Source organism: Sphaerodactylus townsendi, linkage group LG15 (genome assembly GCF_021028975.2).
Source record: "Sphaerodactylus townsendi isolate TG3544 linkage group LG15, MPM_Stown_v2.3, whole genome shotgun sequence".
Taxonomy (NCBI): Eukaryota; Metazoa; Chordata; class Lepidosauria; order Squamata; family Sphaerodactylidae; genus Sphaerodactylus; species Sphaerodactylus townsendi.
The window spans coordinates 38,333,088-38,347,703 of record NC_059439.1 but is presented as its reverse complement, the minus strand read 5'-3'; the positions used below and the strand labels follow the sequence as shown (position 1 = coordinate 38,347,703).

Below are 14,616 nucleotides of genomic sequence, written 5' to 3'. Positions count from 1 at the left end.
TTAATTTCCACAGCTCAAGGGGCAGAGCAGGGAATCAAACCCGGTTCTCCAGATTAGAGTGCACCTGCTCTTAACCACTAAACCACGCTGGCTCATGGGTTTAGCCCTGTGATGGAGACAGAGCCAGGATCGAAAGGTAAGCAACCTTGCTTTTGTCTCGATGAGTGTTAGACCAAATTCGTAACAGAGAACAAAGTCAGCAACGCATTTTGGAATGCCAAGAAGATGACGAATAAAACAGAATGGTTGTATTTATTTCTTTACTCTTTAAGATATGTTACTTATAGTCCATCTTTCTTACTTGGACCCAAGGAAGATTGTACACATACGATTGGCAGGATGGGATATTCCATAAGCTGCTCCACAGAAGGAAGGCTGTAGACCCAACCAGAAGTCTACAAATCAGAACTGAAGCAAAGCATAAGTCTTGCCAGGACTTTCAGTGATGCAGAATTCCATAACAGGATCCTAATTCCAGCAAGCTAAACACAGTACAGACCACACAGTCCCTAATAACTTATCCTCAAAACTTTGCGGCTTCTCTTGTCCAAGGCACCTCTATTGCCTGGGTGGGAAAGCCCTCTTTGGCCCTTTCTGCACACGCAAAATAATGCGTTTTCAAACCACTTTCACAACTGTTTGCAAGTGGATGTTGCCATTCCGCACAGCTTCAAAGAGCACTGAAAGCAGTTTGAAAATGCGTTATTCTGCGTGTGCGGAATGAGCCTTGACTATATTGTTCAAGGCCAGAATCACTGGAGTGTTGTGGGGTTCCCGGGCTGTATGGCTGCCTTCCAGTGGCATTTTCTCCTGACGTTTTGCCCGCATCTGTGGCTCTCTGAAGCAGGGGCGAACCTAGGCAAACTGGAGCCCGGGGACAAAACCTGAGTTTGGCGCTGGGCGGCCACCCTCCCCCACCATGAACAAACAATGATTTTTTGCACCAGCTCACAAAAACACCTCCCACTCCCAGCAAAACATACATGGCTCTCTCCCCACCAACTCTTTTCCTAATTTCCTAATCACAACAACCCTATGAGGTAGGTTGTTAGCCTGAGAAACAACTCCAAGCCAGGGCAAGTGGGTATTAAGCATGCAAATCTCTCACAGTCTGAAGGACCCCCTGAAGATGCCAGTCACAGATGCAGGCGAAACATCAGGAGAAGACGGCCATACGGCCCAGCAACCCCACAACACTTAAATAGTTCAATTTTGCCGTTTGCAGAAAGCCCGGAGGGTGGGAGAGGCCGTGCGTGGGGGGAGAGGAGGCCGTCCTGCGGCTGGGAGGGCTTTGTAGGGGAACAGCTGAGACTGATGTTTTCACAAACACCTAAGTAAACAACCGACTCCTGTTGCATTATCTGCATGACTACCGGTTGATGTGCACTGCCTGCTACTGGGATCTTTATAGGGCTGGCCTTGCTTTGCCTGAAATTGCGTGATTCCCCTTGAGGGGGGGGGGGAGGCTTAGAAAGGAAGTGAGCAGATAGACAGATAAGCAAACCAGTGGCCTTTGGGTCTGTTCCGGTGGCGCGCACCTTTGGCTCCAGCCCACCTTCTTTTCGGCCACCCCCGAGCTTTTCAGGGCTTCGGACAGCGGAGCTTTTGGGCAGGGGGGCACATCTTGCCCCCCCCCCCGACGGAAGCCCCCAGGCAGCCCGGCCGGTGGAGGAAGGAGCAGGACCTAGGGTGCGGCCCCTCCCCAGTGGCCCTGATGTCACGCTCCCTTCGGCCCGCCCTCGCTGCGGGCTAGGCCATAAATACAGGTGCGCTCACCTGGCGCGCAGGTAACCTCCGGCTCGCCGCTTCGTGGGGACGCTCCGCTCCGCCCGGCCCGCCCCCCCCCCTCCCGCCATGGCCAACTCGGGCTTGCAGCTGCTGGGCTTCGCGCTGGCCCTGCTAGGGTGGGTGGCCACGCTGGCGGCCACGGTCATGCCCCAGTGGCAGATCTCCTCGTACGCCGGCGACAACATCATCACGGCCGTGGCCATCTACCAGGGCCTGTGGATGTCGTGCGCCTGGCAGAGCACCGGCCAGATCCAGTGCAAAGTCTACGACTCGGTGCTCAGCCTCAAGGGTGAGTCGGGGCGGCGCGCCAAGGGGGGGGGGGGAGTGGCGACCCTGGAGGGGCTGGACGGGGGGAGGGGTCTGTCAGGGTGGGTGAGGAGGGGACCTCGCCGGGAGAAGAGGCCACCTGGGGCAGGGCGTTGCTGAGGGGGGGGGAAAGCCCCTTTTCATCTCCCCCCCCCCCAGCAATCCTCTTGGGCAGGCGCAGGAAGAGTCCGGGAGGGCCCCCACCCCTGAGAAGGGGGGAGCCCGCGTGGGGGCCTTCCTGGGCTCTGGGCCGCCCCCCCCCCCGGGCTGGACCGGCTTTCTGGTTCTGATCCAGAGCCTGGCCCGCGGCCCCACCCAGGAATTCAGGCGCGGTGCGGGGGGGGGGGGTTGCAATGTCCGGCGAGGAAAGTGGGGAGGGGGGGTCTCCCTTCAATGCCTTCCGTCGGCTTCCCGCGCGCGTTCCCCCGCTCCCAAAGAGGCGTCGTCGTCGGGGCGGCTGCCTTTGAACGGGGGTTGCGAAAGCCTCTAATCCGCGGGCGCGCAACTTTCCGCGCACGTCGGGGAAAGCCGCGCTTCTCAGGCCAAGGGCGCCTCCCAGGCCGGCGCGGACCCCCCGTCGCTCGCTCGGGCCCGCGGGGCTTGGGCGCCGTCCCGGCTGCCGCCTCCCTTTGCAAACAGGTCGGGGAGCGGCGCTCGGGCCATGAGCCGGAAACCTGCTCTTCTCCCCCCCAACCCCCGTCCCATTCTTTGTAAAAAAAAACCCGCCCGGGCTTGCAAAGAGCCCCCCCCCCCGCCCCCGCAAAGCCAACAAACCCTCCCCCGCCTCTTCCCCCGGGCTGCCTTTGGCCCCTGCGCCGTAACTGCCTGGGCCGGTTGGGTCACTTGCCGCCGGCGCTTCTCTCCCCCCCCCCCTCCAGGTGAGCCACACCTGCCGGCGAACCTGACGATGGCCGGACAGGGGGGGGGGAAGGCGGGGCCCGCGTGGCTCATCCAGAGATCGGGAGGGGGGGGGACCGGCTGCCTCACCTTCTCTTCCAGGGGCGCAGAGGGTCCTGGGCGCCCCCACCCCTAGTGGGGTCATGGGTGTGTCGGGAGTCTCTCTGCTCCCAGGAAACCTACAATTGCCCGGGAGAGGGCCCCGAGGAGATGCCCGCTGCCTCTGCTGCATACATAAGAGGCAGCGTGGTTTGGGGGCAGGCCTAGGATCTGGGGGGGGGGGGACCAAGCTGCAACCCCCCCTCTACCAGTCACACACGCTCAGCCGAGCCTACCTCGCCAGTCTGTGGTGAGCATAAAATGGCGGAAAGGGATGGAAGCCACCTTGGGTTCCTGTTTGGGGGGGGGGGGGAGGAGGAAATAAGAAATATGAGACTTGGCCTTTTGGGTTGTCAACTTCCAGACGGCGCCTGGAGATCCTCTACTGTTGCCATATCAGGTCCCCTGAAGGAAATAGCCCGGGGGGGGGGTTTGACCTCTATGGCATTATATTCTCTCTCTCTCTCTCTCTCTCTCTCTCTCTCTCTCTCTCTCTCTCTCTCTCTCTCTCTCTCTCGGCAAAACCCTCCCCAGGCTCTGACCTCCTCCCAGTCAAAAACACAAACCCCTTGAGAGCCCATGTACAGTACAGTAAACCTTTATTAGGCATAAATAATTCTGCATACTATGGCCCTCCAGATGTTCGTGGACTACAGTTCCCATCAGCCCCTGCCAGCAGGGCCAAGTGGTAGGGCTCATGGGAATTGTAGTCTCTGAACGACCATAATTTGAAGACCCCTAGCACGGTGGCCCAGAGCGGCAGCCACTGATCTTGTGAACTGGATTTGTTCCCCTGCTCCTACACAACAAGCCCGCCGGGTGGCCTCGAGGTCGTCACAGTTCTCTCAGAACTCCCTCCGCCCCACCTACCGCGCCAGAAGGTGTCCGTTGTGGGGAGAGGAAGGGAAAGGAGATTGTGAGCTGCTCTGAGACTCCTTGAGGCGGAGCAAAGTGGGGTACAAATCCAAACACTGCTTCTTCTTTCATCAGTTAATGCTGAACAAGCGTCTAATTTGTGTTTCTGGTTCCGCATGCATACATCTCTCGCGCTGCTGATGGGACTTCCCGGCCGTTTCCCAGAGCCACACCCACGGGCGCCATTCCGGCTTCTTCTCCCGGCTCACCCTCTTCCCCCTCCTCCCTCTTAGCCCACGCATCCGAATCCAGACCCACTTTGGGGTCCCCATTCATTTTGAGAGCCACCGGGGTCCGTGCTATGCGTTGCTCAGTCTTTCAGTGTCCCAGGGGCGTAACAACTGCCGGCTACCACAGCTCCTTGGACTAGGGAGCAGAATGCTTCCTTAACGCCCCAACGGAGTAGTTCTGGGGTTCACGCCTGCTACAGCTCGCACCTTGTGATGGGAAATTGTGCCAGAGGCGCAGAAAGCTCGGCTGTGACCTCACTGAGTGAGCAAAGCTGTCTGGCTCTTCTCTGCCCTCTGAGTCAGGAACAGGGGCCGGCCTTGTCGAGCCGGCCTTGTCGACTTCCTGGAGCGGAATTTTGTCCCCAAAGAAGTACAGGAGCACTGTGAGCCCCCCCCACCCGCCAGGCCCTCTTCGAGATCTTGCTTCCACTGCCCATCTGTGTTCTGGCCAGAGAACAAGAAGAAGAAGAAGAAGAGTTTGGATTTATATCCCCCCTTTCTCTCCTGCAGGAGACTCAAAGGGGCTGACAATCTCCTTGCCCTTCCCCCCCTCCCAACAAACACCCTGGGAGGTGGGTGGGGCTGAGAGAGCTCCGAGAAGCTGTGACTAGCCCAAGGTCACCCAGCTGGCGTGTGTGGGAGTGCCCAGGCTAATCTGAATTCCCCAGATAAGCCTCCACAGCTCAGGCGGCAGAGCGGGGAATCAAACCCGGTTCCTCCAGATTAGATACACGAGCTCTTAACCTCCTAGGCCACAAGGCAGGACCCTCCACGCAGACCCCACACCGATTTTTGCTTTAATGGGGCACCGAACGCTCTAAACCAGTGGTTCTCAACCTTCCTTTAACACAGTTCCTCATGTTGTGGTGACCCCCAACCCTAACATTTATCCATTTTACAGATGGAGAATAATGCAGAGAGTCTTAGGCGACCCTTGGGAAAGGGTCGTTCGACCCCCAAAGGGGTCCCAACCCCCAGGTTGAGAACCGCTGAGCTAAATGCCTTCCCCGGGCACTGGTTGCTGGGGCCCAGGGCAGCCGCTTGAGACCAGGATGTTGGTTGACTTGTTTGATTTTTCGAAGGCTTAAGATTTGTCACTTGAAAAATAGCTGGGTGGGGCCGCTCTTTGCTTTGGAAGAGGCTGAGGCAGCGCTCAGGAGGGTTGTGGCCAGAGAAGAAAGGGAAAAAAATGCCCGCGCCAACTTTGGGTTTTGCATGGTTAAAAAGACCAGGAAAGCACACAGACCGTAATGTGACCAGGGAAGAATTGAGTCTTCCCAAATGGCAGAAGGGGCTGCCCATGGCGGGACCACTAGGCCTCCCTAAGAAATGGAGGGGGTGGGGGAGAGGGTTGAGGGTTGGGGAGGGAAGTCTAGAGGGTTGGGGAAGAAAGTCTGCAAATAAGGACTCCCACGGATTCTTCAGCAGTGGGATCCAGTGCTTCACACAATGGAAGGAGGCTAAAGCTAGAGGTTGGGGGGCACAGCTCCAGGGTCTTTGGAGAGGGGAGCTGAGCTGGTTAATCGGAGGGGCGGGATAGCTGGGGCCAGTGGAGTGGCGGAGAAGCGCTAGCTGTGCCGTGAGTTGGTGCCGCTCTCCGGAACGGTGCCCGGCTCTGTTTATAAAAGCAAGGTGCAGTCCCTGATAGCCTATCGCGTTTTCATTATTTGAGAAAACAAACTCGGTTTGCCAGAGCAGGAGATCAACCACAGGGGTCACGGGAGCGGAGATGGCGGAGGCCCCTGGGAAGGCGACGTGTGTGGGGTTCATAGCGTTGGTCGCGGGGTTTCCGAGGTGGCAGAGATTTTTGGCACCCCTTTCCCACAGTTATGTTGTAGTAGGCCAGGATGCCCTCCGAAGGAATGGGACTCTGAGGCGTTCGATTGGGGGGCTGGCAGACCCGATCCGTGGGCAGTCAGTGGGTGTTTTCCTGTCCAAGAGCCCCCAGGAGCTGTTGATTGTAGCCGGCTGCCTTTCCCCTGCCCAGAATTCAGCTCCCAACCTTTTCTTCCTGTTTGAGCCACCAGATTCGTCCTCCCCTCCCTCCCTGCCTGCCTGAACTCTGTCCACCCAGTGTTGGTTTCAGCGAAACTGGCTCAGTGGCTCTTTGTTCTGCTGTTGCCTTTCTTTGATGGTGTCTGCCCTGCTTCAACACACACACACACACTTGGGGCTGACACCTGTCCGTGGGGAGGGGTGATGTCACCTGTTTCTACGGAAAGGGGAAGGGAGGGGCCAAGCAGGATTCAGTGCTGATCCGTCACCGGATCCACCCAGGCCGAGCGCCTCCGTTTCCAAACCCTGAAATTTCCCCCGTGTTCCCTTTTCCCACCCAGGAAATTCTGTGAAAGGTTTCATCTGTCACAAAGTTCAGTATCCTCCCCCCCTGTCTGCAAGATGCTGGTGTAAGATTAAGAGCTGCTAACGGAAGCCCCCACCTCTGTTTTTTTTGGGGGGTGGGGGCAATTGAAGCCCAATGTTGCTTCTGCTTTTGATGTCCCCCCCCCCAACTAAGGCACAAGACCCAGAATCACAAAATGGGGACAGACCGTAAGGGTTTCTAAGTCGCCATCTTGGTTGTTTTGAAGCTGTATTGTATTGTATTGTTGTTTAATCATGTTGTAGGACATTTATTGTTGTTTTTATCGAATGTTATTGTATGCTGTTGTGCTGCCGCTTTGAGCCCCTTCTGGGGATGGGTGGGGTAAAAATCTAATAAATAAATAAATAAATAATAACAGCGAGAGGTGCAAATGGAGAGCAGGACAGAGCCGTGAATGGCTACCTGGCCGTGTCCCCCCCAGATCCTGGAAGTCCTGGCTTCCAGCACCCTCTCCCAGGGTGTTACAGGCCGGATCCCCCCCCCTCCTCCTTCCAGAAGTGACCTCTGGCTCTGGAGGCTCTCCCCCTCCCTCCCGCGCGATGAGTTACCTGGGTGTGGCTTTATGGCTCACCTTGTTGAAGGGCTCCCTTTAGACTTTGTATCCTCCACTACCTGGCCAGGTTGTCCTTGGCAAAGAGCCAGAGGAGGAAATTGAAGGATGATCGCCAACGACACCAGCCCACGGAATACTGCAGCTTTGCCCCGGAAACACATCCGTGGCTGGCATCTTCAGAGGATCGTTTGGGGGATTTGATGGCCATTAAACCTGGAAAACCCACAACACCCTAGAGATGCTTGTATTTATGCCACTGAAGTGGCATTGCCAGAGATCTCTGAAGCCCCACAGTTTGCGATAGCGGGGAAACTGTGAGGTTTCCCTCTAGCTGTGGGGTTTCCCACAGCAGTGGCGTAGGAGGTTAAGAGCTCGTGTATCTAATCTGGAGGAACCGGGTTTGATTCCCAGCTCTGCCGCCTGAGCTGTGGAGGCTTATCTGGGGAATTCAGATTAGCCTGTGCACTCCCACACACACCAGCTGGGTGACCTTGGGCTAGTCACAGCTTCTCGGAGCTCTCTCAGCCCCACCTACCTCACAGGGTGTTTGTTGTGAGGGGGGAAGGGCAAGGAGATTGTCAGCCCCTTTGAGTCTCCTGCAGGAGAGAAAGGGGGATATAAATCCAAACTCTTCTTCTTCTTCTTCTTTGAAGGTAATAATATCGATATTGTCCATATCATGCCTGCTTTTGTGGCTTTTGCATCAAGGGGAAAGCTGGCAGTTGGGTAATAGTGCTCTTTCATTTTGACTTTCATGATCTTTCCCTTTGAGCAACAGAGGGGAGCAGGGGATCGCGAGGGGCAGCTTCTCATATTTAAACAGGGAAATGCCAGGATATTTAAACAGGGAAATGCCGGTCTAGCAAAGCACCTGGAGGGACTGAGAGAGCTCCGAAGAACTGTGACTACCCCAAGGTCACCCAGCTGGCATGTGTTGGAGTGCAGGGCCTGTAGAACAGACCTGTTCCATCAGGCTTTTGGCCAGCCGGGATAGCCATGTCATCCAGGCCCCCTGTGGATGGGGTTGGGGGGAGGGAACTGTCGCCATTTGATTGTTTCAAATTACAGATGGAACTACTGTTTTATATTTTATTGTATGTTTTAATTATGATGTACATCGCCCTGAGCATACTGGGGAGGGCGGTCTAAAAATATAATAAACAAACAAACAAACCTGGTTCACCAGAGAAGCCTCCACAGCTCAAGTGGCAGAGCGGGGATTCAAACCTGGCTCTCCAGATTAGAGTGCACCTGCTCTTAACCATTACACCACCCTGGGAGCCAGGATTCCTGGGTTCTCTGAAAGGCGGACGGGCTGTGGTGGGTGACGCCGGGCATGCTGGGAGCCAGGATCTGTGATGTTTCACTGCCTCTATTTCGTCTGACCTTCCTCCTCCTCCCCCTCCTCTCTTGCAGCTTCCCTGCAAGCCACCCGGGCTCTCATGGTGGTCTCCATCGTCCTGGGGGCAGTTGCCATGGGGGTGGCCGTCATGGGCATGAAGTGCACCCGCTGTGGGGGCGACAACAAGGTCGTGAAGGCCCGGATTGCCATGACAGGGGGCATCGTCTTCCTTGTTGCAGGTGAGCGGCCAGATCTGGCTGGGAGAACTCTTCCTGGCCTTTGCCTCTGCTTCTGGGGGGCAGATGGGGAAGCGTGGGGTTGCTGACCCCAGACAGGGCCTGAATTCCCCCTAGAATTGCTACTGAACTCCAGACAACGCAGGTCAGTTCCTCTGCAGGAAATGCAGCTTCAGAGTCTATGGTATATCACAAAGTCTTGGAGAAATGGAAGTCCTAGAGCAGTGTTGGCGAACCTTTTCGAGGCCGAGTGCCCAAACTGCAACCCAAAACCCACTTATTTATCGCAAAGTGCCAACACGGCAATTTAACCTGAATGCTGAGGTTTTAGTTTAGAGAAAACGGTTGGCTCCGAGGCGCGCGTTACTCGGGAGTAAACTTGGTGTTAGCCGGTGGCTTTGCTTGGAAGCAACCGTGCAACTCTTCCAACGGGTGAATCACGTTGGAATTACTCAGAAGCAAGTCCCATTGCCAGCAACCGAGCTTACTCCCAGGTAAAGGATCGCGCTTTAGTTCTTCACATGAAAATCAGTGGGGTTTAACAGCACTCAAAAGGTTACCTACACTGCTTCCCCAAAACTAGGTTTAATGCTAATAATCGAGCCCAGAGGCCCAGGCCAGCCTAGATGTGAGGGGGGCACTCTGTTTGTGCGTGCCCACAGAGAGGGCTCTGAGTGCCACCTCTGGCACCCGTGCCATAGGTTCGCCACCACTGTCCTAGAGTGACTCCACAACCCTGCGGAGCTTCCTCTCCAAACTGCGCCTTCTGCAGGTGCCGCCTCCACCTCTCCACTCTGTTTTGCAGATCTGGGCTCCAAACTGACAGTTACGTTTGTGTCAGTCAGACAGTCCAAACTGACTTGACAGTTACGTTTATGGCACCAGTGAGCCAGTTCTGCCTTTGGTCCTAGAGAGGCGAGAACCCGGAACTTCACTGCAGCGAAGGAGGTGTGGGAATATGGGGTGTGGAGCAGACATAAGTCTCTCTTTCTCTCTTTGCAGGTCTGGCGTCTCTCATCGCGTGCTCGTGGTACGGAAACCAAATAGTGACGGACTTCTACAACCCTCTAACACCTGTCAATACCAAGTGAGTTTCGGAAGGGGAAGGGGGAGAGAGATGGCCAGAGTAGTTGCTGTGGATCCCCGCTGAGCAGAAAGGGGAGTGTAAAAGTAGATAAACACAAATTATGCTGCCGCAAGTCCCTGCTTCAGTGGATCGATGGGAGAACCGGCCCTTCCCTTCCCTGTATTCTCTGCTCTAGACTGTATCTTCCTTGGAGGCAGAGACCTTTGTAGCTTTTTAAGGCAGTGTAGGTGCTGATGGCACAGTTTTAAGGCAGGTAGGTGCTGATGGCACAGGTTGAGTAATCAACAAAGAGGCTTAGAGACAGCTTCTACCCTGTTTCCCCTAATACAAGACATCCCCGAAAAATAAGACATAGTAGAGGTTTTGCTGAAGTGCGAAATATAAGGCATCCCCCAAAAGTAAGACGTAGCAAAGTTTTTGTTTGGAAGCATGCCCGACGAACAGAACACAGGAAAAATAAGACATCCCCTGAAAATAAGACATAGCACATCATTGGGAGCTAAAATTAATATAAGACACTGTCTTATATTCGGGGAAACACGGTACTCTAGAGCTGTGGCTGTGCTGAACTCTGTGGCTTCGTGTTGATGTGTTTGGGGCTGTGTAGGGATGGGTGGAGGAAGGGGAAAGTGAGGGTGGGGTATGAGTCTGAAATGGTGTGCCTCGAGGAACGCTGCTGTAAATTTCGTTGTGCGTGCACAACGACAATAAAAATGCTTTGCTTTGCTTTAGTTCTGGGGCCCACGGATGCTGCGAAACTAAAACAATTTCAGTCTAGCAAAGCACCTGTAATGTGGCTACGATGGTTCTGATGCTGCGTTCTTGATCTGTTTGGGATCTTCTCGCTTTTATTGAGAACTGGATTTTCCGGGGTTCTTTGGTGTAGCAGTTAAAAATGAATTCCAGCTGCCAGGCCTTGAGTGTTTCGTTTGACGTGAACGCTCTTCTCCCAGGTTTTATGCCTGCGGTGTGATTCTGTTCTGTCTTAGATCGTTGCTGTTCCTTTCATCGTTATCTGCTGGTGTGTGTGTGTGTTTTAAAAACTCCGCTGTTATTTTTGTGGCTTCAATTTTAAGCATCCACACTATTTTGTGTGCGGGTTTTTTCTTCTTCAAGATTGCTTGTAATAAGCATAAGCATAAGCATTTTATTGTCATTGTGCACGCACAACGAAATTTACAGCAGCATTCCTCGATGCACACAATTTCAGACTCATACAATTTCAGACTCATGCAATTTCAGACTCATACATCATCATCCTCCACCCATCCCTACATAGCCCCAAATACATCAATATGAAGCAGCGGAGTTTAGCATAGCCACAGCTCTAGAGTAGAAGCTGTCTCTAAGCCTCTTTGTCCTAGTTCTGAGGGCCCTGTATCGTCTGCCAGATGGTAGCAGTTTAAAAAGAGAGTGTGCTGGATGAGACGGGTCCCTTAGAATATTTTGGGCTTTATTTAGACTTCGGGCATTATAGATTTCTTCCAAGGAGGGGAGAGGGCAGCCGATAATCCTTTGTGCAGTATTGATCACCCTTTGGAGCGCCTTCCTATTCGCCACTGTGCAACTGGAGAACCATACACAGATGCAGTAGGTTAGGACGCTCTCTATAGCACAGCGGTAATGGACGGCTGAGTACTGAGAATCTGGTTTCGAGGCGCCGGATTAACACGATCTTGCTAACTCTTTAGCAAGTGGTTTACGTTTAGAATACCAATCCAGGTCATGACATAGGTGTGCCCTTGGCAAAGATTCTGTCTATGCTCCGTAGCCTCCTACATCGTGGGTGTTTTGTGCGGAGAAGACAAAAGAGGCAGGCCAGTCGCTAAGAGATTAAGGAAATCAAACAAGTTCAAGGCTGAGGATGGAAGTAATGTAAAAAAATACATACTGAGCTAAAATATCCCCTCTAGGTTTCCCCAAAATGCTTCTTCAGGGGGACCTGTAACAAGACAGGCAGAAACAATACTGAGTTCCCACACTTACAGCGTCATGGTTATTTAATTCACATCCTGTACAACGTTTGGTTTTATTTTACTTTCACAATTGACCTGAGCCTTATTTTTTTTTAAATCTCTTTGGAGATACAGATAAAGAGCGGGTTATCTGACAGTGTTTAGGGTTATCACCTTTCCATTGGATCCCAAATTCTTCCTGTCTAGGGGTGGGGCGCCATTTTTCCTCTAAGAGACTTGAATCTACTTATAAGGGAGCAGCAGTGGCTAAGAGCAGGTGCACTCTGATCTGGAGGAACCGGGTTTGATTCCCAGCAGCTCTGCCGCCTGAGCTGTGGAGGCTTATCTGGGGAATTCAGATTAGCCTGGGCACTCCCACACACGCCAGCTGGGTGACCTTGGGCTAGTCACAGCTTCTCAGAGCTCTCTCAGCCCCACCCACCTCACAGGGTGTTTGTTGTGAGGGGGGAGGGGCAAGGAGATTGTCAGCCCCTTTGAGTCTCCTACAGGAGAGAAAGGGGGGATATAATGGGGTTACTCTATGTTTATATGCTGCGGCACTGGTCATTGCCGTACCTGTGAACTGCCTCGAGCCCTTCAGGGGTGAGGCGGTCTACAAATAAATAAATATTATACAAATATAATAAATAAAATAAATAAATCATAACTACTGTTGTTGTTGTTATTATTATTGTTATTATTATTATTATTATTGTTATTATTATTGTTATTGTTGTTGTTGTTATTATTGTTATTATTGTTGTTATTATTGTTATTATTATTATTGTTGTTGTTGTTGTTATTATTATTATTATTATTATTATTATTATTATTATTATTATTATTATTATTATTATTATTATTATTATTATTATTATTATTATTATTATTATTATTATTATGCCAGAGACCACAATCCATACCAAATCCTCTCTGGGGGCATTTGGTCTCCGACAGCAGGCCACAAAACAGACGTACATACGTGCTTCGTGCAGATGTTCACGCTGTAGCAGCTGCCCCGGCATTTCACTTCCTCTCTTCTTTCTCTTCCAGGTACGAGTTTGGAGCTGCAATTTTCATTGGCTGGGCTGGTGCCGCCTTGGTCATATTTGGAGGGGCCCTGCTCTGCTGCTCCTGTCCCGGAAAGTCGGGGGGCTCCAGCTACGGCCGCCAGTATCCTCAAGGCAAGCCGATCTCCAAGGCCCCCACCAACAGAGAATATGTCTAATCCTGCTCTGAAGCAGCTGTGCACCTCAGTCCCACCAATCACCCCCCCGCCCACCATGGGATGCCACAGACCTCCTTACCCTCCTCCTTATCTGGGGAGTTCTGGACTCTGCCGTGACTTTGGGCCCGCCGCGGACATTTTTAACAGCCTTAATTTGACGCCCAGTTTTTACCCAGTGATTTTTTTTAAAAAAAACGTTCTGTAATTTTTTAGAAGATACCTATGTAATTTTTACCAAAGGCGTTGTGTCTCTACAGCGTGTGGGGTCTGGATTGATATGGGGAGGGGGGTTAATTTTGTTAAGGGGGGGGAGATATTCTGTGTTGTAGTGTGCTGTTTTCAGTTGAGGTGTCCCTGTTCAAAAACGGTAGACTTGAAATGAGATTCAAATCATTTGCTCAGGAGTACGTGGAGCCAGGATAGATCTGACAACGGATCAGTTTCTTTTGGCGAGGGTTTTAACGGATGCGGATCTGAAGGGGCAGGTATATTAGGGAATATGCACCATTTGCAAGTGATAAGAGCGACATTTGGTACCAGCAAGCCGATCCCCAACGTGTCGAATTTGGGAGGCCTTGAATGTTTACAAAATGATCCATCCCGGGGCTTTTATTTGGGGCAAATGCATACAACTCGAGCAGAATTCGTAAAAGATGTCTCCCCGTAAGGGCATTAATCTGGGAACGGAGGGGGCGGAGAGGAATCTAATGAAGGGAGTCTAACATTCAGTTTAAGAGCAGATCAATACAATTTTAGCAGAGATGGGGAAGAGCTTATAAGCAGTTATATTTCTGTGGCATTAGATGCCTTGCTTGAGCTGTAGAGGACTTGCATGGTCAAAATGCACTGTGGTGGAGACGCGTTTGAGGAGGTTCCAGCGAAAATCTTCCTCCAGTTGACTGTTAATTAAAAAAAGAGATCTTTAGGAACAGACAATCTCTGCTTTATTTCTGAATGTTGACTGCAAACACTCAAGTCTATGCCTCTGAGGCCTTTCTCTGTGTTGCAAAAGTATCTGCCTTCCTGGAATTAAATACTTTTCATTGTTTAGGGGTAGGGCCAAGAGAGGAATACGCTCCTAGAGCCAAAACGTTGCCTTATTTTAAAGCGCTGTGACTCGTTCGGGCTGTGGATGTGTGTTCTGTTGTCTCTGTGATGCTGAGAACAGATTTTTCTTTTTTACAGAATGAATAAACCTTTTTTTTAGAAAGTTGTCCTTGGCTGCTTCTCTTCTGCTTTATGGGTCACTACAGAGTGGGGTAAATATTTCCTAGCTGGGCGGGGCTGGCTGGAAGAAAAGGGAGAGACACTGAGAGGCGAAGACTTGGGGCGGGACTTCAGCAACAAATAGTGGCAGAGAGTCAGCCACCCTACAAGGAGTTAGCAACCCTACAAGGCCTTCTTGATAGTGGCTCCACCAGTGGTGGGATCCAAAAATTTTAGTAACAGGGTCCCATGGTGGTAGGATTCAAACTGGCGTGTGGCATGCCAAATGGAGACTGAGGCCCGAGGGCACAACGGGGCGGGGCCCAGCATTCCAGAGAGCCGAGGGCATTCCCTGGGCAGAGGTTGCTGGCAAGGGATATTGTGCCGGTCC

At 52.5% G+C, this 14,616-nt stretch overlaps 1 protein-coding gene across 1 annotated transcript; it reads left to right on the top strand.

The window, feature by feature from the left end:
• The first annotated feature begins 1,547 nt into the window (after positions 1–1,547).
• CLDN7 (claudin 7) lies at positions 1,548–14,232 on the top strand. The gene is made up of 4 exons (XM_048518199.1): positions 1,548–2,077; positions 8,588–8,752; positions 9,752–9,836; positions 12,845–14,232. The coding sequence occupies exons 1-4, from the start codon at positions 1,855–1,857 to the stop codon at positions 13,017–13,019; spliced, it is 648 nt and encodes a 215-aa protein (XP_048374156.1). The 5' UTR covers positions 1,548–1,854; the 3' UTR covers positions 13,020–14,232.
• Positions 14,233–14,616: the final 384 nt, after the last annotated feature.

Excerpts from the sequence above, each read along its gene's own strand:
- CLDN7 (XM_048518199.1), top strand. The coding sequence starts at position 1,855 with ATGGCCAACTCGGGCTTGCAGCTGCTGGGCTTCGCGCTGGCCCTGCTA. Across the intron at positions 8,753-9,751 it reads CATCGTCTTCCTTGTTGCAG|GTCTGGCGTCTCTCATCGCG; the intron begins GTGAGCGGCCAG and ends CTCTCTTTGCAG. Across the intron at positions 9,837-12,844 it reads CTAACACCTGTCAATACCAA|GTACGAGTTTGGAGCTGCAA; the intron begins GTGAGTTTCGGA and ends TTTCTCTTCCAG.